Source organism: Lichenostomus cassidix, chromosome 18 (assembly GCF_008360975.1).
Source record: "Lichenostomus cassidix isolate B80296 chromosome 18, HeHo_3.0, whole genome shotgun sequence".
NCBI lineage: Eukaryota > Metazoa > Chordata > Aves > Passeriformes > Meliphagidae > Lichenostomus > Lichenostomus cassidix.
This window is the reverse complement of record NC_139498.1, coordinates 10,928,751-10,950,917: the sequence shown is the minus strand read 5'-3', so window position 1 is coordinate 10,950,917 and position 22,167 is coordinate 10,928,751. Positions and strand designations below refer to the sequence as shown.

At 50.0% G+C, this 22,167-nt stretch overlaps 1 protein-coding gene across 1 annotated transcript in view; it reads right to left on the bottom strand.

Moving 5' to 3' along the window:
• Positions 1-3,037: 3,037 nt before the first annotated feature.
• STX8 (syntaxin 8) overlaps positions 3,038-22,167 on the bottom strand; it is a 105,515-nt gene continuing 86,385 nt past the window's right edge. The window contains exon 9 of the mRNA XM_085078001.1: positions 3,038-4,158. Within this exon, the coding sequence (XP_084934127.1) occupies positions 4,091-4,158 (68 nt within the window). The 3' untranslated portion in view covers positions 3,038-4,090. The remainder of the gene's footprint in view (positions 4,159-22,167) is intronic.

Below are 22,167 nucleotides of genomic sequence, written 5' to 3'. Positions count from 1 at the left end.
CCTCCCGGAATTTCTGCTTCTTCCCACCCCGTTGGTTGGTGAACCTGTGGGACAAAGACCTGGGCAAGGAACTGATGGTGTCCCCTCTGTCCCCCTGGGTCTGTCAGTGTCCCCTTGGCAGGGTTGAGGTGGCACAGCAATTTTTGACTGTCAGTCCCAGCCCTGTCCCCCTGCAGCATTCCCAGGCAGCAACCATGTGGCCTTGGGGACAGCGGGGTCCCCGTGGGTGGGTGAGTGGCATGGGGGGTCCCCAGCAGCTGCCGTGGGCTCAGCTGTGCTGCTGGAGGAGGCTGGTGGGACAGAGCCAAAACCTGTGGGACCCCAGCCAGAGCTGGGGGACAGGTGTGGGAACAGGGGACAGGAGTCAGGAAAGCTGCCAGCCCCAGTCTAGACCTGTTTCTGTCCCATCCAGAGGCTGCTCAGCAGTGCTGGCCCTTGCTGCCCACCCACTGCAGGGCTCAGGGCTCCATCAGCTCCATCCCAGATCAGTGGGGTCAGCACTGCTGGAGCCCAGTGCAGGCAAGGGCTGGTGGCAACAACAGCATGGAAAGCTGGAGGTGGGGGAACTGAGGCAGCAAAACACTTTCAGGGACAAAAACACAGGCAAAAGGTGCTGCCAAGTGCCAGAGGGTCAGCCTAGCTGACCCGAGCCTTCAGCATCGCTGGGAATTTATGAATCCAAAAACATCCTGGGGGTCAGAAATCTCAGATCTTTATTGCAGAGACAAATGGGTCACAAGTGCCAAGCCTCTGCTCCGAGGAGCAAATGGGCTTCCCAGATTGCTCTGGCTCCAGGCAGGTGGCCACTTGTCCAAAGGTGACACGGTGGCTCTGGAAAGAGGGGGATGAGGCTTTTCCCACAGAGGGCTGGACGTGGAGTGGTTTTCCCAGCCTGGTCCCACCAGGCAGTGTGGGAGAGGAGCCATCCACACACTGAGCTCACACCAGGAATCAGGGAATGTGAAAATGCCCAGCAGCCTTCCAGTAGGATCCCTATTCTCATGTGGGAACTTTTTCCCAGGGCACTGGGACATCCAAGGGCCTGGAGCACACAGCAGACCTGCCCGCAGCACTTGGATTTTTGATGAAACAACAACTGGAAGCAGCTGAACTCCTGAGCACATCCTCCAGGAGAGAAATGGAGGAGGTGGCAGGGAAGGTGAAGTCTGGGATGTCTCTGGGCACATTCCAGGAAGATCTTTGCTTGGAGAAGCCACTCCAGGTTGGCTTCTCCAGTGCCGCTGCTTCAGAGCCAAACCCCAGCGTCTCTCGTATTTTAACCTTCCTTTCTCTTTAGTGGGGCAGGGAGACAGAAAAGCTTCCCTGCACACAGCACAGCACTGCCAAATCCACTGCTTTTTAATAAAATTCCTCACCCACACGACGCATTAAATGCTACCTAAAGGGCAAGGCTGAGAACCTCTTTGTATGCCAGCACAACGAGCAAATCCTGGTGTTTCCACCCTTCCCAGGCACTCACAGGAAAAATGTGTTTGAGGACCCAGTGGGTCAGAAAGTGCCTTTGAAAGGCTGGATCAGAACAAAGTCCCTGTGGAACACTGATCAGGATGAGTTACACGTCCACCCTGCGTGTCCTAGGAATTCAAACAAAGCCGTAATTCCCTCCATAATTGACAGTTTTAATTAGAAGCCCAGGCCAGGGGTCTCATCTGAACAAACCCCATGTTGCATTCCTGCTCTCAGTGAAGATCCACGGGGCTGCTCTAGAGCTGGAGTGAAATCCTGCTCTGGGCTCAGAGGCTGCTGCTGAGGAACAGCTCCAGGAGCATTCCCAGTGTTGCTTTCTCCACAGAGCTGCAGGAATGCACAGATTTGGAACCCCTCTCCAAAGCCTTCCCTTGTTTCCAGCTGGAGCAGCCTTGCTTAAAGCTCTGTTTCTAATCTGACACCACCAATGAATGCATCAAACCCTGCCATGTCCTCCTGAAAACCAGAGAACATGAAACCACCTCTGCTTTCCCCCTTCCCTCCTCTGAAAGCCATGAAGTGAAGCATCTGTCCAAGAAAACTGACCAGGCACAACCTGGGCTGGATTTGTAAAGGCTACAAGGATTTCCTTCACATGGAAGACTCCAGAGGAGCTCCAACTCCAGTCTCTCCTCCAGCTCTGAATACTGAGGATGGGCTCTCTCAAGCTGCTGCCCAGGCCAAGGGGCACAGCTGGATCTCTGGGCCTTTTTCTCCACCAAGCTCCTCTCTCCCCTCCCCTGGGCCCTTCCCAGGAGCACAAAGACAGGGAAATGCTGCTCTCCTGATCCTACAACTGCAGGACACAACACCACCAATGACAAGTGAAGAAGAGAAGCTGTGGATCCCTGGAAGTATCCAAGGCCAGGTTGGAGAGGGCTTGGAGCAACCTGGGGTAGTGGAAGGTGTCCCTGCCATGGTGGAACTGGATGAGCTTTAAGGTCCCTTCCCACCCAAACCATTCTGGGATTCTGTGTATTCCATGCATCCTGTGGGCTACTCAGCAGCTCCCTTCCTCTGCTTCCTGCAAAACTCCATCTTCTTCCATGGTTCTCATCCTCAGAGCCTGGAACAAGGGGGTCCCAGCTCCAGCCACCTCCTGCACCCTGCAAGGAGGAGACTGAAGGTGATCAGCAGTCAGCAAACCCTTAACAAAGGAGGCAGTGCCCAGTTCCAGCCAGGATGAGCAAACTGAGCCCAGACAAGCAAAATGGATTTGTGTCAGTGGAGAGGAGACACAGCACCAGGACAGCCTGGCTTCCCACCCTCCAGAGCAGTGCTGCATGTGCTGTGTGGGTGGAAGGCAGGCAGAGGGAAATGAGTGCCAAAAGCCAGGTGAGAGCTGTGAAAGGAGACTCTCCACCAGGGCAGGGGAGGCCCAGCCCTTGGCAAGTCTCACAGATCTGTCAGAATACACACAAAGAAGTCAACAGAAATTGCTTATTTCCTTCTCCAAACCAGCCCTTAGGATATGGCAGTGTTGGATAAATCATTCAACAGAATAAATCAGACAACACAAACAGTAGGAAACAATAAAACCCCAGGTAGATAAACTGTATATAAATGGATCAGCTTTAATCAGTATTTATTGCTTGCTCTATTAATCCTGAAATCAAGCTGGCATGTGTAACAAAATAATTATTCTCTTGGCCAGAAGCAAACATTCAATACTTCTTTTTCATTAGTTTTGAAATAGGTAATCCTTCCTCTCAGCTGTAAAGTGTGTGAGAAGTTGTCAAAGGAAGAAGCAGAGCTCGATTAGGACGTTAATTCTGGTGCATCTCCCGTGGCCAGGCTGGTGCAGCCCCTGGGGAGCACACGAGGGCAGAGCTTTCCACAGGCTGCACTGAGTCCTGCTGCTGTTTAATTCCCATCCCTGGAGATCAGCAACTCACCAATACTCTATCCATGGAGATCAGTGACTCTGTCCATGGAGATCCATAACTCACCAATAACTCCATCCATACATTTCAATAACCCTATCCATGGAGATCCATAACTCACCAATACCTCCCCCCAGGGCTGAGCACTGACCCAGTCCCCAGCAATTCTGTGCAGCCCACGGGGGTCCTGCAGGGCTGTTGCTTCCCATCCTGTGAGAATCCAGATGCAGTCATTCCCCAAGACTAATCCTTGAAAACCATGGAGCATTTTCACTCTGGAGGAAGGATCCCAAAGGACGGGAATGTTGCTGTTCTCCAAACCACTCATGGATTTCAGTGTTTGAAGCCCCTGGGATGTCTGAGCTCAGCAAAGCAGGTAGTGCAGCAGCACTAGCATGTCCTCAGATGCAGATGCAGGAGAGATGGGTCCATCCTACAGCTGCAGCTGCCTGAGAGCCACAGGAGGGTGGGAATAGAGCCCTTTTCCTGAAGAAATCCTCCAAATCCCACAGAGCTCCTCAGCTGTGCTCCAAGGAGAGAGGATGTCTGGCGGACGCTGCTTCAGTCTGGTACCGTGGAGTTGACTCCCAGCTGAGGAGTTGGTTCCCAGCTGAGGAGTTGGTTCCCAGCTGAGGAGTTGGTTCCCAGCACAGAGTGGGTCCTTCCCTTCCCCAGAGCCCTGGTGCTCCCAAGGATCAGCTGCTCCCAGGGGATCTGGGTTAATGCGTCGGCCAGAGCGCGACCACGGCGATGGCGATGAGCAGCAGCACGATCACCACCAGCATCCCTGGAGAAGACAGAACAAGGATTAGGCTGCTGCCTTCATCATTTACAAATGGTTTTCTGGGATTAAACTCCTCCTCCTCCTGCTCCCAGCTGGGACTGATTCACCCTCTGACAGGCCCTGCACTCTGGTGACCTGAGCAGAGATGTGGACCCAAACCCCACATTGCCAGAGTGGCTCCTTCTCTTCCTGACCCTTCAAATCAATATTTTGATACCTGAGGCTATCTTCCTACCTGAACATCTGCCATGGAAACATTAAGGGATGTGTTTAACTCACTGCAAGGCCAGTTCAGCTGTTCTCGAATCCCTCTGTACCATCCCACTGGGGCAAAGGATTATCCAGGAGGAAATCCAAATTGCATCAGGAAATTGTTTTCAACATGAAGTACTCCTGCTTTCAGACAGAACTCTGTGCAGAGTTGGCTTTCAGGCATGTACCTGCCTTGGGAAAACAGGCATCATCCAGCACTGGAGAGAATCCCACAGTGCTCTGCCTGTGGCTCTGTGTGCCTCATCCTGCCCCAAAACCCACTGGATCCCTGCAGAAGTGAAGAACAAATGAGATCTTAAAAAACTTCACTTTTCTGTTCAGCCACCCCAGCTGCTCTGAAGGACAGTGTGAAAAACTCTGACTTATGGAATGTTAGGAAGGCTGATCCAGAAAACACCAACAGGAGATTTTTCTCTCCCTCACAGCTGAATGACAGCAAAAAGGTGACAGAACTGTTGGACACCTGCTGGAGGGAACTAATTCATGGAATACTTACAGAGTCACAGACTGGGTTGGGTGGGAAAAGTGACCTTAAAGCCCACCCAGTCCCACCCCTGCCATGGCAGGGACACCTCCCACTATCCCAGGCTGCTCCAAGCCCCAATGTCCAACCTGGCCTTGGACACTGCCAGGGATCCAGGGGCAGCCACAGCTTCTCTGGGCACTGTGCCGGGGCCTCACACCCTCCCAGGGAACAATTCCTTCCCAATATCCCATCCATCCCTGCCCTCAGGCAGTCTGAAGCCATTCCCTGTGCCCTGTCCCTCCATCCCTTGTAAAGAGTCTCTCTCCATCTTTCCTGTCAGCTCCTTCAGGTCCTGCAAGGCCACAGTCAGGTCACCCCAAAGCTTCTCCTCTCCAGGCTGAACAATCCCAGCTCTCCCAGCCTTTCCTCCCAGCAGAGCTGCTCCATCCCTCTGATCATCCTGGAGCCTCCTCTGGACTCTCCAGCAGCTCCAGCTCCTTCCTGTGCTGGGGCAGCTCTGCAGGTTGGGGCTAACCTGTGCACAGGAGCACAGGGGCAGAACCACCTCCCTTCTCCTTAACTCCCCATTTCTCAGGGGGAGCTCTCCCTTTTCTCTCCCCTCTTTTAGAGGAAAGGAAGAAATGTTTTAGTGAGAATGGCCTGGATCCACCTCCCACACCACCCTCAACACAGAAACTCCTCACCCAGCTGGATCACTGTGCTGGCCACTGGCACCACACTCAGGGGCATCCCCTGGGCTTAAATGATCTTTTAATTAAGAGGCTTTTGTTTGTGTTCAGTATCTGCTCCGTGCTGTCTCCTTGTCCAAGCTGTGGGAATCCCCAGGGTTCCAAGAGCGGAAAACCTGTCCCTTCCTCTGCTCTGCTCACAGAAAACTATTACTCAACCACTTACAGTATTTACAAGTCCAGCTCATGGCAATTAAAAAAGGATGTATTAAAATAAACTCCTCTTTCCAAGCTGGAAAAGGATATTAGACACTGCTTTTTGTAAATAGTGTCATGTTTTCTGTGCAAAAACTGTTTCCCTGCCAAGGGCCAGGAGTCTTTTTCCAGGGAAATGAGTTGCCACCAACAGTATTTTTTTCTCTTATGCTCAGCTGAAACCATTTGTTATCTGAAGTGAGGTTGAGCAGCTCTTCCTTGCCTTGGCTCCAGCAGGTCCTGGGTGCTGGCAGGGAAGGCATCACCTCTGTGTGCTCCTCCTGGGGTGTCCCAGGATGTGGTGAGGACAAAGCCTTTGGCTCAGCAGGGACAAGATGCAGGGACTGCATGCTGTGGGCTGGATGGTTTGGAGTGACTCTGTTTGGAGAATTCTGTTTGGAGGACACCTGGATGGAATTGCTGATTAGTGACCTCAGCCAGCAACACAAACTGATCCATTGAAATCATCCATGGAATCACAGAAGCCCAGATGGGTTTGGGTTAGGAGGACCTTAAAGCTGATCTTGTCCCACCCCTGCCATGGCAGGGACACCTTCCACTGTCCCAGGCTGCTCCAAGCCCCAGTGTCCAACCTGGCCTTGGACACTTCCAGGGATCCAGGGGCAGCCACAGCTTCTCTGGGCACCCTGTGCCAGGGCCTCCCAACCTCACAGGGAGCAATTCCTTCCCAATCTCCCATCTCTCCCTGCCCTCTGGCAGTGGGAAGCCATTCCCCCTTGTTCTGTCCCTCCATGCCTTGTCCCCAGTCCCTCTCCAGCTCTCCTGAGCCCTTTAGGCCCTGGCAGGGACTCTGAGGTCTCCCTGGAGTCCTCTCCTCTCCAGGCTGAACAGCCACAACTTTCTTGCCCTTTTAGTCTCTTTTTTTTTTTTTTTACACCTTAATATACATTTTGGAGTTTTCAACAGAGCCAGAAGCAAATAATTTGCCTAAATAGGGAAGAAGTAAGATCTGATAAAGCTGCCACATTCCAATTCTCTGTTATGTTTTGCACTGGAGGGAGAAGTTTTAGAGGGTGCAAATCCTTCGCACAGTTTCAGCGTAACAGAGTTTATGGACTCCAGCAATTAAGAGACAACCGAGATCAGCTGCTTGGAAAATACTCCATAGGTGTGAATTAGTAATGATACAGAGTGGAGTTAATGGGGTGTAATTATTCTTTGACAAGTCCCAAGAAAAACTGCACATAAACCCCAAATTATTCCCCAGCAGGAAGAGGGGAAGGTGGGGAACTAATAAAGGATTGCTAATGGGCAGTGCTGAGGGAAGGAACTGCAGGGCACAGTCAGGACAGTGAGAGGGGGACAGCAAAATTAAATAAACCTCATTTATTCCTGGGAAAAGACTGGCATTAAAAACCTGGAGCCAAAAAGTGCTGGTCAAGTCCTGTCCTCGTCCCAGGTGAGATGGGAGCAGCAGGGCTGCCAGTGTGGATCTGATCCCAGGGACATGGATCAGACGTGGACACCAACCCAGGAGCACATGGATTGCCCACAGCACACACATTTCAAAGCACCTCTTGCATGATAGAGAGCAGATGTTACACACATTTCCCCCCTGGTACTGCAAACAGCAGATCAGAAAGATCTGAAGGTTTAAAACCTGGCTGTTTCACATGCTTTCCCCACAAAAGCTATTGATAGGATCTGACAGGAATTCTGCATTCTGGGTTCCCTGCCTGCTTTGCCTTTTTTTGCTGAAATGCTATGGAATATAAATATTCCCCCTGACAAGAAACCCTCAAAGAGAAGTTCAGGAATCAAAGCCATTCTTAAAGTCAACAGGAGTCGGAAGAGAACAAAGAAAAGATTCTCATGCAAAAGAAAACAGTGACAGGAATACAAATCCGAGCTGCATCTCTCAGGGAAAGGTGGGAAGCAGAAATCCATGTGCAATTACAGAGCAAATAATTAAGGCAGCCTGGAGTAAATGCCATGCTCCTGAAGCTCCCTCTGCCAAAGTGCTCCAGCTGCTGATCCAGCTGCTGATGCAGTTCCTAGGAGCAGGGCAGGAATGCAGGGAGCACATTCCCAGCTCACACTGAGTCCCAGGGCACGCTCCATGCAGGATGGGGATCTCCCCAGCATTCCTGGGAGCACTGGCACCTCACATGCTCTGCTGTTACTGCTGAGCTCAGCTGCACCTCTGCCCTGGCTCAGGGGGTTCAATACTCCAAACCTCACCAAACCTTCTTCAAATGAAGATCACATTTTCAAATACAAGATGAAAAGAAAAGGTTAAAATACATGTTATTTAGGTTAAGATTGCTCTTTGGACTGTCTCACCTGCTTTGCCAAGCCCTGAGAGCACAGGACCTGGGGGTCTCACCACATTGTCCCTTCCCGGGGTCACCTGGAGCAGCCCAGGTCCCCAGTCCATTCCCTCTCCCCAGGATTTGTCAGCTCTGAGGGTCACTGGTTTGGGGCTCCTCATGGACACCCTTCCCACTGTGCCTGGTTTACCCCCACACCACCAATTTTCCAGCTTGGGTTCACACAGAAATGCAAAGAAATCCTTGAGACCCAAATTTACCTGGAGGGCACCCAGGAGAGGAACCTCCACCCCCAGCTGGCACCTCAGTGCCCAGGGGGTTGATGATAATCCCAGCACAGCTGAGGACTCCTGTTCCCTTGTGCCTCCTCAGCCTGGAAGCCCCTGGGCCAGGCTGTGTAACTCCAGGGTGCAAGTTCTGCCCAGGTTATTCCCTACTCAGACCCAACTCCCTGGAGCCCTGCCAGTGTCCTCAGCAGTGACAAACACCAGTCACACACAACTCCAAGAAATCATTCCATTTCCCTCTCTCCATCCCAACCTCTGCTGTTTTCCCATCCCAGGGGTGGCTCAGAGCTCACCCTGCAGAGCTGGACAGAGCCCATTCCTGCCCCTGGGAACATCCCTCTGCTCTGGGATGGAGCCCATGCCACAGACAGCACCCTGACACCCCAGCTGTGCTGCAGAGCTGCGAGGGGATGGAGAATGACAAACATTTCTGGTTTGCAGCCTCATAGAAGAGCAGGGTGTCGTGTGCTAGACAATCCCATTTGCCTCCAGTCACTAATCCCAACTAACACTGCTGGAGTGTTTTCCTCAGAGAAGAGCAGCCACCTGCCTCAGCCAGCTTTGGTGTTTGTGGTTCACCATCCAGACTTTCCAATTCCTGCTGCTGACTGCTCAGATGGAGGCAGCTGAGACTCAATGATCCAAACTTTTCCTTGGAGCCGTTTTACTTCCAAGGAAATGGTGGGAGCCTGGCAGAGCTGTGTGCTCAGCAGTGTCTGCCCAGAGGTGTCTGCTCACAACCAGAGCTGCTGATGGGGGGAAAAGCCCTCAGAGCACCCACACAGAGCAGCCAGACTGTTCCCTGTCCCCTGGGTGCCAGCATGGTGACAAGGCTGTGTTTACTGTGAAATATCCCCTTGTGCTGAGTGGAACTCCTGGGAATTCAGTGTGTTCAGGATCTGGCAGGGGTTCAGGAGCCTTTGAACAGGCAGGCAGGAACTTGGTCATAAATCCATCGTGTTTTGACAAATCCCTCTTGAATAAGTGTCAGAAGATTTCTGGTCTGCTTCTATCAGATATTGATTTACCATTAAAATCATTCCATGTGTTATCAGCCAGGGCTCTGCAAGGTGTCAACATCCCAACATCACCCTGGGCAGTTCCTTCAGAGGAGACACTGCACCTTCCTCCTCCCCCTGGCATCCCCCAGATCCTGGGTTTTCAATCATCCCCCAGATGCTGGCTTTTCAATCATTTTTATAAACACACACCTGCAAGGAACATCCCAGGGCTTGAGGGGACCTTTGTTTCCCAGCACCACCAATGCTGGCAAAGCCTCAGCCCTTCTCCTTCAGCCCCCAGCACTCCTGGCACCAGCAGCACCTGCTGTGTTCCCTGTGGCTGCTCAGCATCTCACCCCAGCTCACCCCAACACGTTCCAGCCACAATCCCTACATCCCAGAGCAATGCCAAGCCCACTGCAGTGCCCCCAGCTCAGGCAGGGATGTGAGGGGAGCAGGGAGATTCACCCATGCCTTTGCAGGTCCTGTGAAAGGTCCCCAGTGGCAATGCTGCTCTGTCCCTCTGCCTTGGAGCTGAACAGCAAATCCACCCTGCTGCTCTGTGCAGCCCCAACCCCAGCAATGGCACCAGAACCTCACAGCAACGTCCTCACCCACCATGGGCTCAGAGCATCAGCCACTGGGCTGCCACTGGGAATACCCAGCCACCAGGGAGAGCATCCCAAATGCTTCCCAGGCATGCTGGGAGGGCTGATGGAAGGGAGTGCAGAGGGAATCTGCCTATGATAGCTGAGGTGTGGACTCAGTGGGCAAGGAAATCTCCTCCAGTCCCACTGCTGCCATCAGTGCCCAGGCTGGGCTGGTCCTGGACAGGGCAGTGCCCAGAGCAGATGCTGAGCAGTGATGTCCTCTCTCCACAGGGTACACAGCCCTGCACTCTCCTCCAGCCTGGAAGCAGATTGCTGGGGCAGCCCCTCCCCACAGGGAGCAGCAGCTCTCCTTTGGACAGATCTGACCAATGTGATCTCCATCTGTCATCCCCAAATCCACCTCAGCTGGGACCCTGGAGCCTTGGGAAGTGGCTGTCCTTGGGTGAGCTGGGTGGTTCTGTGGGCTCAGGACTGAGAATATTCAGAGAGCAAATGCAGCCACGTGGGGGTTGGGTCCTGGGGATTGAAGTCAATACTGATTTCAGCCCATTAAAATAAAATTTCTAAGGCATGTGAATGTGTGTGTGGCCAAGTCTTCTGCCCTGACTTCAGAAGCTGCAAGGCTGCATCCAAGTCCATTCCAACAATGTCTAACTTGCATATGGCAAATCCCACCCAAAAATGGGATCTGCCTATGGCAATGCCCTGGCTCTGTGCCTGCAGGGAGGAGGAACAGGGAAAGCAGCCCTGAGCATCCCCCAGCACCTTGCTGGGGAATATTTCAGGAACAGCAGTTGTCCTTGGGGTTCTCCCTATCTTTCCTGCTTATTTGAGTGTAGTGTCATTCCCAGGTTCCACACTGATGTCTTTTATAGATGATAAAACAATAATAAATAACATGCTTTGACTTTAAAGAGCCTGTATAGGATTACATTATCTGGAAAAAACAGCTTGGTTTATGCCAAGGAAGTTATATTCCCACAGAACTGTCCATCCAGAAGTTTATGAATAAGTCTTCTTTTATAAGGGACATGGAGCAGTAACTTATAAACACATAATCGTTGTTTTATAGGGCAGCAGAGAGGCAGGGCAAGGATGGGAGCTTCAACCAGGGGCTGCAGAGTCCTGGCTGCCTTCCTCGAGGACTTCTATTCAATATCAGAGCTTTTAAAAACCCAAATTTTATCTGCTGTTTCAGTAAGTTAATTTTAAGCCCGTGTTGCCAGATATCTGGCAGAAACCCTGCCCAAATCCCTTCAAAGCCCTGCTTTCTGAGGCAGCAGAGAACCAGCTCGGAGGCTGGCTCTGCACCCTTTGCACATACCTAAAGCACTACTTTCACATGGCAAGCACCCCAAGAAATCCATCTTTATGTTCCCTAAAAAAGAGCCAAACACTTTCTCCCCCAAAAGCCATAAAAAAATCTTTCCCTCTAACATTTTCCCCGTGCCGAGCGAGCCGGCTATTCAATTTGTCTTGCATTAAGAAGCACTTGAGCAGAAATCCCACGCTATGAAGCTGGCTTGGATGTAAATCCAGCCCCGATTGCTACACCTGCAGCACTGAACCCACCCTCGGGAGGTTTGTTCTTTATTAGTTTTGTGACAGCCAAACGTTTCCTTGGGCGAGAGGGCTGGGGAAAGGCGGTGTTACCCGACGCCCCCCCAGCCTGGAGAACCTGGTCCTTATTGCTTTTGACCTTCCTTTTCAACTGCTCTGCCTCGAGGAATTCAACACTACAGCTGGACCTCTCAACCCTGACATCAAAATCATTGGCAGGTCTCAGAGAAATCAAGACCAGGCTCGGTGAGCGGTTATTAAAGGCTCCAAATGTTCATGTGTTTCACTGGGTCTCGAGGAGGGGAAAAAAAGACACCTCTCAAAAAAGCTGAGCTCGTTGGAAACAACAACTATTGCATTATTAATTCCTTATTTGGAAGAAAGAAAAACCCAGGTCATTCCTATGTAAGATGAAAAAGCTCCCGGTCTATGAGTTATTCCACATTTGGAGCTGTTCATGATGCCAGATTAACCTGAAGAAACTATTTATCTGAGGGAAAGGTACAGACTTTGTTTATCCACGTTAACTCCTCAGTCAATATTATTTCACACGCTAAAAACTGCATTTTTGTGGGGTTTGGTCATCTCAGGTTGGAGATAGGATTCCCTTTGGGGCACCCAAATGAGTTTGTTGCCCCCACAAGCCTTTGATCAGGGCAGGGAGATACCTCATGTCACTGACAGAAGGGTCTGTTGGCAAAACAAGTGTGGCTAAAAACCATCAGGATGAAAACCACCACTACCAGAAAATGTCAGATTAGCCCCAGAAGCAGCGTGGAGTGAGTTGATATCCAAACCTTCATGACTTCAGCAATCAAATAATCCCAAACTTTGGGTCCCACACCACATGCGCAGCCCGGCTGAGGGAAGGGAAGTGAGAGAAGTGTTTCTCTTAATCCATTATTGTTATACTTCAATTTGCTTCTTTTTTAATCTATTTTTCAAATTCCAGATGCATGCCAGGTAGTGCCTTGAACTGCTTCCAAGCACAACTGCACCGAAATCCCAAATTCCTCCAGAAAGAGGCACAAACCCAACCTCACCAAGAGCTCAGGGCTCTGCTCACAGCCTCCAGCTGCTGCTCACATTTCAGCACCTCTGATGTTCAGCTGCTCCATGGGAAGGTCATCTCCTGCCTTTGGAAGGCTCAGATCCAATGGTTTGAGGTGCCACATCTGACTGTGGGTGTATTAAACAATTCCTGAACCTCTCGCACTGCCCTGAGAACCAGAAAAGAGAAAGGGCAGCTCAAAGGCAGGAAAGTTTCCCATGGAAATTAAGAAATATAAATTATTGTATCTTCTGAGCAACCAGAAGAGAAGCTCAGAGACAGGCACGACATTTGTTTGGAGCTGAAGACAAGGCAAGAGCACAGCAAGAACTAAACTGTCACAAGTTTTAACTTTCAGAGGAGTCTGTGGGAAAAGGAACACTTTGAGCTAAATTTGTATCTCCTTTAAATAGCAGGAGGTAGTTGAGAGAGGACAATGGTGGATAAATGGTTCATGTACCTCTCAGACTGAATTACTGAACCAGAGAGCTTTAAAGCAATCCCCACACAGAGCTGAACACTCTTCTGCAAAAATTCTGGATAATAAAACCATTTCCTGGACTCACCATCACAGGAAGAGCAGGTGTGAGAGGCAACAGCTTCCCCAAGTGACTCCCCATCCCCAAAACCCCAAACCAACCCATAACTGGAAACCTCAACCCATCTCTGCCTGTTCTGAGGGGTGGGCCGGGGCAGCACATCCAGAGCTGTGAAGTTCACCCAGCTCCCAGCAAGCCCCAACATGGAAACATCCTCATGGTTTTTCCTTTTGTTCTCCTGGAGTGACTTCACAGACTTTCCTTGCTTGGCTTCACACTATCATCAAACTCTTTCCAACCCCAAAGGTCATCGGCAGATGTGGTTACTGGATTTCTTTGCATGTGGCTTATTTTCTTCCTTTTTTTTTTTTTTTAAATTAAACAAGCACACACACTTTCCAATTGTCCCTCCTCCAAACTCTCAGGCATCCTTTCCCTTACATCAGGGACACCAAGGAACAGCAGCAGTCAAGGAATACTCTGCATCCCTGAGCAATGGAGCTGCAGCTTGGAATGGGACCTGTGAAAGGTTCACAAACTTCAACGTACACTGGAGGCTTCCCAGAAGAAAGGAAGCAAAACAGCTCAAACAAGACTGTAAAGCTTCTAAAAATCCCTTATTTCAGATGAGGGTCTCTCAAAGCACTCAGGTGAGCCCAGCCAAGCCACAGGTGTCACCTGAACCCTTGTGCTCTGGAGTAAGTTCAGAAAAACCAACAGAAAGGGTGAGGAAGCCCAGGTTTAGCTGGGATATCCCCATCTCCACCAGAAGATATCTCCCCATAGCATAAGCAGTGAGGAACAGAGGGGCTTGTCATGAACTGTGCCATGAGCTGTGGTGGGAGAGCAGCAGGGATCAGGGTCTGGGGACTGCCAGGAGAAGCTCTCCTGGCAAGAACAAAATCACCCCAGAAAATCCAAGGGTTTCCAATGGAAAATCCAAGCAGGTGGGACCTTCAGCAGCACAAGTCCCAGCTCTTTGCAGGCTCTTCAGATTTACCAGCGCTGCCTGCAAGGACTCACCAGCCTGGAGCCAGAGTGAGTTAAATCCCAGAATGGGGCAGTGCTGAGGGCTGGGGTTCCTCCCAAATCTGGGCCTCCATGGACCTTGTCCAGCTCAGCTTCCCTCCCCAGCCCTGACTCCAGCAGGGATGCAGAAGCCCAGCCCAGCTGGCAAACTCCAAAGGGTTTTCCTGAAAGGAAGGGTCACACCCCAGCCCTGGTACCTGCAGCAAGCTGGGGACAGGCAGAAGCTGTGACAGATGATCTCAGCAGGGAACTGGTGTTCCTGCACGACTTTCTCCAGTAAAAACAAACGGGGAAAGAAAAATAATCAAATGAAAGCCAGCTCTGCTGGCCTGGCGCAGAAGGGGACATCTGCCCATGTCCATCTGCCACCAGCCCCACAGCCTGGCTTTGTTATTGGTGGGGTCAGTTTTCTGCCATTGTAGCTCCCTGAACTGCCTCCCCAGGACACCAGGGCCAGACAGGGAAAAAGGTGGGAACGTGGGGAGAAGGAGCAGGCAAGCACCAGCTCTGCTTGGATGCATCACTAAATTGTCCCATTAGGCTCTTAAATCACTTGGGAAAGAATTATCCTTTGCCTCTTCCTTTGTTTTTCACTCTGGCAAATGCTGGGATTGCTCCCTCCCTACTTAGATGGATGTATTACAGCACCAAAACACTTCCAAAATGTTTCAAGCATCACATGAAAAAAATAAACAAGAAATAAAAATAATCACGGCTCAGTGAAACGAGTGGAACAACAACAGCAACAACCCCTCAGCTTTACTGATCCATCTGAATCTGCAAGGACAACTTCCCCAGCACGGCACTGATCAAGGGGAAGAGGTTACAGCACAAAAAAAAGATCATATCGTGTTCATATCAGTCATTTAGGGTCAGATTAAGTGTTCTTGAAGGCTGGTCCATGTGTCTCCGATTTTCCAAAGTGCCCCACTCGCCCAGGAATTGTAGGAACTTTTGGAAATAGGCTGCTGGCTCCCAAGTCCCCAGGATGCTTGACCGAGTGGTCAGGAGGGCTGAGATTTCCATACAAATTGCAGAGCTCCTAAATGGCTTCCTCAGCACAGGGCCGGGGGTGGAAACGGGAGAATATTTAATGATTAGTTCCTTATGGCTCCCACATTCTTGAAGCATATTTCTTGCAGTCCCTGGAACACTCCTGCATTCTTGATTGCAAAATGGCAATAAGTGATTTCCTTTAAAAGCCTTGTCTTTTATTGGAATACTAAAAATACCCCACTAGCCCCACTGCTCTGCACTCTCTCTCTTTCCTGGACAGGCCCCATCAACCCTGATGTATTCTATTTTGAAGACAGCAATAAACATTTCAGCATGGGCCGTTCAATCCACTTCATAATAGATCTCGCATTTCCAGTGGAGCCCTTCTAGCACCATAAATCATCTTTACACAGACTTAAGTATGAGAAACTCCAGCTCAAAAGCAGCGTGGATTTTTTTTTCTTTTTAGAAATTAAGAATGGGCACAAAACAGTCAAGTATTAAATGTGTGACAACTTTAAACATGAAAGCACTGGGCTGACCCAGTAAACCAGGGCTGTTGCAATGGTCAGAGCCACACTGTGCAGTGCTGCTCCAGTCAATCCACTTGACAGAAACCTACCTTGGTGGGGCGAAGTTCAGAAAAAATTCCCTACACGTCCACTCCATCTGAACAAACACAGCTTTCAAATCTGGGAGACTCTAGCTGCTGCTGATTTTAAAAGCCACAGATGAAGATTAATGACACAGCACGTCTGAACTGCTTCCACACATCCAAAACTCCTTTTGTTTTTCCAGTCCATGAGGACTGGAAGTCCAAACTGTTCTCCCCTCTGCCTGTGATGTCTCTCTCCATCTGCTCCAGACCTTGGAGAACAGCTCAGAGATAATTCTAGGTACAGAACAAGGAGGCTCCTGCCTGAGCCAGGATTAATGTCCTGGCTGAGCTGGGGAGCTTCTCCAGGAACAGCAGCTGAGCAACACGACCAAGAACTGAGACCAGGAGCAGCCAGCCCTGCTCAGCCTCAGCATCAAAGCCTTTGTGTCTCCAGGGGCCAGCAGGGGTGGAATTCTGAGCCCCAGCAGTGCAGGGAGTCCCCAGGAAGGTAGGTTTGGCTGGACAAGGTGCCCAAGCAGCTCCAAGCTGTTTCCCAGCACGGTCACTTCTCTCCACATGGAGAGGCTCTGCTGGAAGCCTGAGCTCAGATCTGCTGGTCACACCTTCACTCTGCTCCAGCAATTTCTCTCACACAATTTCTCTCCCCACAGTCAGCCCCAGGCTGATCCCCATGTGCTGGATGAGCCACAGGCTGCAGCTTCCACCTGAGCACAACCCAACACAAGGGACAGGGTCACAGGTGGGACAGGGTCACAGGTGGGACAGGGTCACTCCTCCAAAGCCCCAGAGGGAAGTGACCCTGGCTGTGGTGTTGTGGCTGGACAGTCTCCTCACTGCTGCCACACAGATGGCAAGCTCCCTGCCCCATGGGATCCAGGCAGCAACAGGCTTTGCTTGGCATCAGCTTCCCTTTCTGGGGTGAGTGTCACCTTGCTGAGCCCTTCCCCACCTGCAGCCAGGCTCTAACAGCAGGCTCTGCACAAGGACTGGACAAAACAACAGCTGCATCTGCTCAGGAATTTCACTGGCAGCCTGACAGACCTCTGCAGAAACTGGGGTGAGATACACCATTTGCCCAAAGTGGTATTGATGTTAAAATCAATGAAGTTTCACCTACATGTCAAAAGAGCCACATGGGAAGATGCCAAGGGCTTTTTCAGGCACTTATTATCAGTTCACTCATTCTGTGAATTTTATCTGGGTGAATCTTCTACTCCAACAGCACGATGTGGTGACCACAGCAAGGACATGCTCTGAGGAAAGACACTTGGAGTCATCACTCAAAAAAACATTAGGAGAAAATGGATCATGGAAGGTTCTACTACACCTTAGTGCTCCCTTCCAAATCGAGACATTCCATGATTCCATGATTCTCAGACCAGGCTCAGGTTGCTCAGGGCTTTGTCAACCTGAGCCCTGGAAACCCCTGAAGATACAGAGCTGTTCAGGGATGCCACACTCGGGATTCCCTGGGTGAAACCCAACCAAAGATGTGCCCAGTGGCACCAAGAGCCTGTGCTACTCTGAGGAAGGCATTTCCCAACCCACCAAAAGCTGCTTTGGGAAGCCCAGCACAGCAGGGACAGCACCAAAGGGAAATGCTGGAGTGGGAAAGTGCTTTCCACCTCAAACACAACCCTGAGGAAAGGAAAAAAACCTCGGCGTCTTCCTGGCTGGATCTTTAAACATTCAGGTGAAACCTCTTTAAACATTTAGGTGAAACTTCATTGATTTTAACATCAGTACCGCTTTGGATTAATTGTGTGGTTTACCCCAGTTTCTGCAGGGATGAAGCAGCCTGCCTGCAGAATTCTTGACACAGATACAGCTGTTATTTTGTTGAGAATTGTGTTTTCACAACTCAAAGAACAATCCTGCTTTTAGAAACTTGCTCAACCTTTGGCAATGCAGCCTAATCAGCAGAGAAAACTGCAGAAACCAGCAACGAAATACTCCTTATTAATACCATTTACAGCTGCTAACAACTACAAGAACCTTCTAAAAATGCCAAGGGAAACAGGGTGGGTGAAACAATCCCTTGCAAACAACTGAGCCAATATATACAAGAATTGTGATAAGAAATTAGGTTTGACTTGCATAATCACTTTAAAAGTTTTTGGAAAATGGAGTCTGAAGAGCAGGAGGCTGATAAAATAACAGAGTTCAGTAGCAATGCAAAAATTTCATGCCGATGAAGTAGGGAATTCAATCCTTGCTGAATTCTTGACATCATTTAGATGTTAACAGAAGTTTCTTCTCCAAAAAAAGAAGGCAAGGCATCTCTTGAAGCCCACACACAGATCTCTGACTCCTATATGCAGAGTACTACACAGAACTATTTTGGTTTTGGACGACTGCATTGTCTCATGTGTCAGGATGACTATTTGATTTTCTTTTATTTTTTAATTTCAGCCTCGAGCAGAGCCAAACCTGTACAATTTATGCACGTGCAGTGCAAGAGGTCCCCTCTCATTCTGTGTTATAAAAAAAAGAGAAAGGAGGAGGGGAAAACCACAGTATCGTTTAATCTCTGTACCTTCCTAAAACCTGAGAAGTTTATAAGCTTTTAACTCCAGTTCCCTGTGTTTGCCTCCCCACATGACAGCTCCAAGCTGCCCCAGCAGCTGCACAGTAAAAGTCTTCAAAGGAAATAAGGAAATAATTGCTCTGAGAACAAAGTGCTGGGGAAGCCCTGGCCTGGGTGACATGAGCAGGGCTGAGCTGGTGCTGCTGCTGTGGCACTGCCAGTTCTGCACCCCCACTGCCAGTGGGGACAACAAACCCAGGAGAGCACTGGGAGAACCTGCAGAAGGCAGGATGGTTTGGAAAATCTTCTCTGTTGCCTGGTGAAGTTGTTGATGTCCCATCCCTGGAAGTGTCCCAGGGCAGGCTGGATGGGGTTTGGAGCAACCTGGGATAGCAGGTGTCCCTGCCATGTGGGATGGGATGAGTTTTAAGGTCCTTCCCAAAACAAACCACTCTATGATTCTGTATTTTGCATCCTATTTTCCTTTCGGAGAACATTTCCCTTTTTCAGCTCCTTAAGGTTATTCCTACATACGTGTGGGGGTTGACAGAAAAAAAAAGATAAATATATAAAGTTAAGGAAAAAAGGTCAGTGTAAGGAATGGACCCTGTTATCAACCAACCAACCAACATAAAAATACTTGGGAGCCAAAGAAGTTGCCTGATTTACTAATTTCTTTTCTTTCCTGGAGTCTGATCCTATGGTTAAATCTACAGAGCTTTTCCCCTCACACTTCCAGGGGGAGAAGAAACCCTTCCCGTAAAGAGGGACATAAATCTCCCTAGATCATTTGTCTGAATCCTGCTCCTGCCCAAACACAGGATGCTCCATATGCTTTTGCAATAGCTGTTTTGATAGAATTACCAGGACTGTCCCTTATTAATCATGTTGCCACTACAAGTCCCTCTGGAGTGTTTGCTTATTCTCTGCTTTTCCAAACTCTTCCAGTTTCCTCTTCATTTATTAAAAGCTCGCTGAAGATGACCACAGTTAGAGCAAACCCCTGCTAGTACAGAGTAGAGGGAAAAAAACGGGGGAGAGGGGGAAAATCACCTTTAACCATGACTTTTCCTGTATTCCCAGAAGAACCTCCCCCAAACACTGGTTCAGTCTTTGCTCCTCTCCCCAGTCGTGGACCCTGAGCCATGCCTATTTAAGGTAGCATTAACATTCAAGGAACACTTTCCTGGATGTTCCTAGTTGAGCCGGGATCATTGGAAGAAATTCGGTATTGGCTCAACCCTGCAGTGCCCTGAAATCAATGAGCTTATTGCAGCCTGTAAAGTGTTCTCAGAGCCAGGCTGAAGTGCTTTGCTGGCCGAGGAACAAAGCCCTTGGCACCCCGCAGGACTGAACCCTGCTGAGGTGCAAGGCGTTTCCAAACACTCCCAATTAACTAAAAGAATCCACAATTAAGAAAGTCGCAGTCCCTGGGCTAACAGAAGAAAGGGAATGTTTAGCACAGCACGCAGCCCTCCACAATCCCCGGCACGGGAACGGCAAGCGTGGCCAAGAGTAGGTGGGGATGGAGAGCAGGAGGGTTCTGGGTGTCCCTTGGGAACTCAGCAGCCTGCTGCAATCCTGGCCTTCCCCAGCTCCCTTGGTGCTCCAAGGCTGGGGGCACTCTGGCCATGGAATTGGCCTGAGCTGCCCACCAGCGCCTGCCCTGCTCCCCTGAGGCTCCATGGATGCCACAGATCAGCCACTGCTGCAGGAAGGTTCTTCCCCCTCCCAGCACTGCCAGCCCCCATTTCTTATCCCAGATCCGAGGATTGGCTCCAAAGGAAGGGGAATCTGTCTGCAGAGCAGAGAAAATGCTGCCTATGTAAGCTTCCCACTGACTCCACGTGGGCTCTGAGCAGGAAGATCCCCATTTATCCCCCAGATTTTACATTGTTTTGAGGGCTCTGCTGTCTGCAAAACATTAACTCAAACCAAGTGATACAATTCTGCTAAAATTACACTCCTAAGCCAGCTACGTCTTTCTGAGTCACAAAACAAATATGCTTTTCCATGCACTTTTGGAATTGCAACATGGATTTCATTCTGATTTTCTCCCAGCTCATACAGAGTTTACATAAATGATTTTTCATGTTTATCTTTCCTCACAAAACCCATGGATCTGGTGCTATGCTAACAAAAGCTGGGCTCATCCAGCCATGGGGCAGCAGGGAGAGACCCCTTGGCTCTCCAGGCTCTCCCTGGTCCTGCAGACAGGCAGGGCTGAACCTGCAGCCCAAGCAGCCTCCAACTGTGCTCACATGGACTCCACATGGATGCAGTCATTCCCACTGGGAACCAGGGGCAAAGCCCTGTGAAATCTGTGTAGAGGATTGGAGAACTCTCCCAGATGGAGAACTCAACATGGGCTTTCCAACCCTGGTCCAAGGTTCCTTCCCAGGAGCTGCTCCAGCAGGGCTCTGAGCTCACCTGGGGGCTGTGAACTGTCCAGCAGGAGGGCAGAAGCAACAGACCCCCCATCCCTGAAAGTGTCCAAGGCCAGGTTGGACACTGGGGCTTGGAGCAGCCTGGGGCAGTGGGAGGTGTCCCTGCCATGGCAGGGGTGGCACTAGATGGGCCTTAAGGTTTCTCCCAACCCAAACCATTTTGGGATTCTGTGAGATCAAAACTAGGCTGGAAACCAGGAAAATCAAACCAGCTCGATGTTGAGACGATGGAGGTGAACCTCAACATCTGCACCCACCTCTGTGGCAGCTGGAGACCACAACAGGGGGTTGAGACAGACCACAGAAGACTCCCTGCCCTGCCCTGCCCTGCCAGCATGAGAAGCTCTCCAAGATGCTCCCACCCCCGAGCCACCAAGGGGAAAAGGGACACCACGACTCCTGCCTGGCGTCACCCTGCCAGGGCTGTGCGTGAATGACTCTCAAGTCATGTTAAAAGAATTTTTTTTAAGGTTTCATCAACTCCTGCCTCCATCACTTCAAAAGCTCCACACTGCACACGCAGCATTACAGCAGGAATAAAGTCATCTGCAAATGGTTAATGAAATGCATATTAGGTGCAAACCACTGGGACTGCAATGAGATGCCTGGCAGGGTTTGATTTCAGGCAAGCCACAGAACATGACAGTAATTTAAATAAAACCTGTACAGTTTATCCAGTGCTTCAGCCTCTCTTTCTGTCTCTGTTCCCATCCTTGCCAGCACAGGCTGACCACGTATCACAGAGCCCATCTCCAAGCAGCAATTTTATTCACAGTGTTTGGCTTTAGGAGTAGGCAAATTAAAAACAGAGATGAAGGGATGCTTATCCTTTTATTTTTAGCACAATCAAGGTTTGGTGGGAGGGAATCCTAATAAAATTTAAAAGACAACACTTCTAATGGAGCATCCTTAATTTCTTTTCAAATGAAGAGGTGGATCCAGTGATTAGTTTTTGCTTGCTAGCAGCTTTTTTTTTTTTGTTGTTATTTCAATTTTGTTCACTGTGGTTTTCATGGCTTGGAGGGGAGGTTTTTAGCAGGACCAGCTGCCAAGAACATCTCCCAGTTAGCTGCTTTGGTCATCAGTCAGTAGCTGCCATTAGCACAGCAGTTTCTATCTGCAAATCCAATAATTCTAGAGCTACCAAACATCATTTTCCCTCGAGATTAGTTTTGGTGGAGAAAAACATCCTTTGGAAGGCAAACCATTTTTTTTTTCTTACTATTTTAGCTATCAAAACACATGGTGCAGCCTGGAATAGTGCTGCCCATAAAAGCTCTGCTCCTCAGCCAGCCTGCCAGTGAACATGGGAAACCACCAACTCCAGCTGCTCCAATTAACTCCCAGCATCTTCCTCAAAGCGCCAGACAA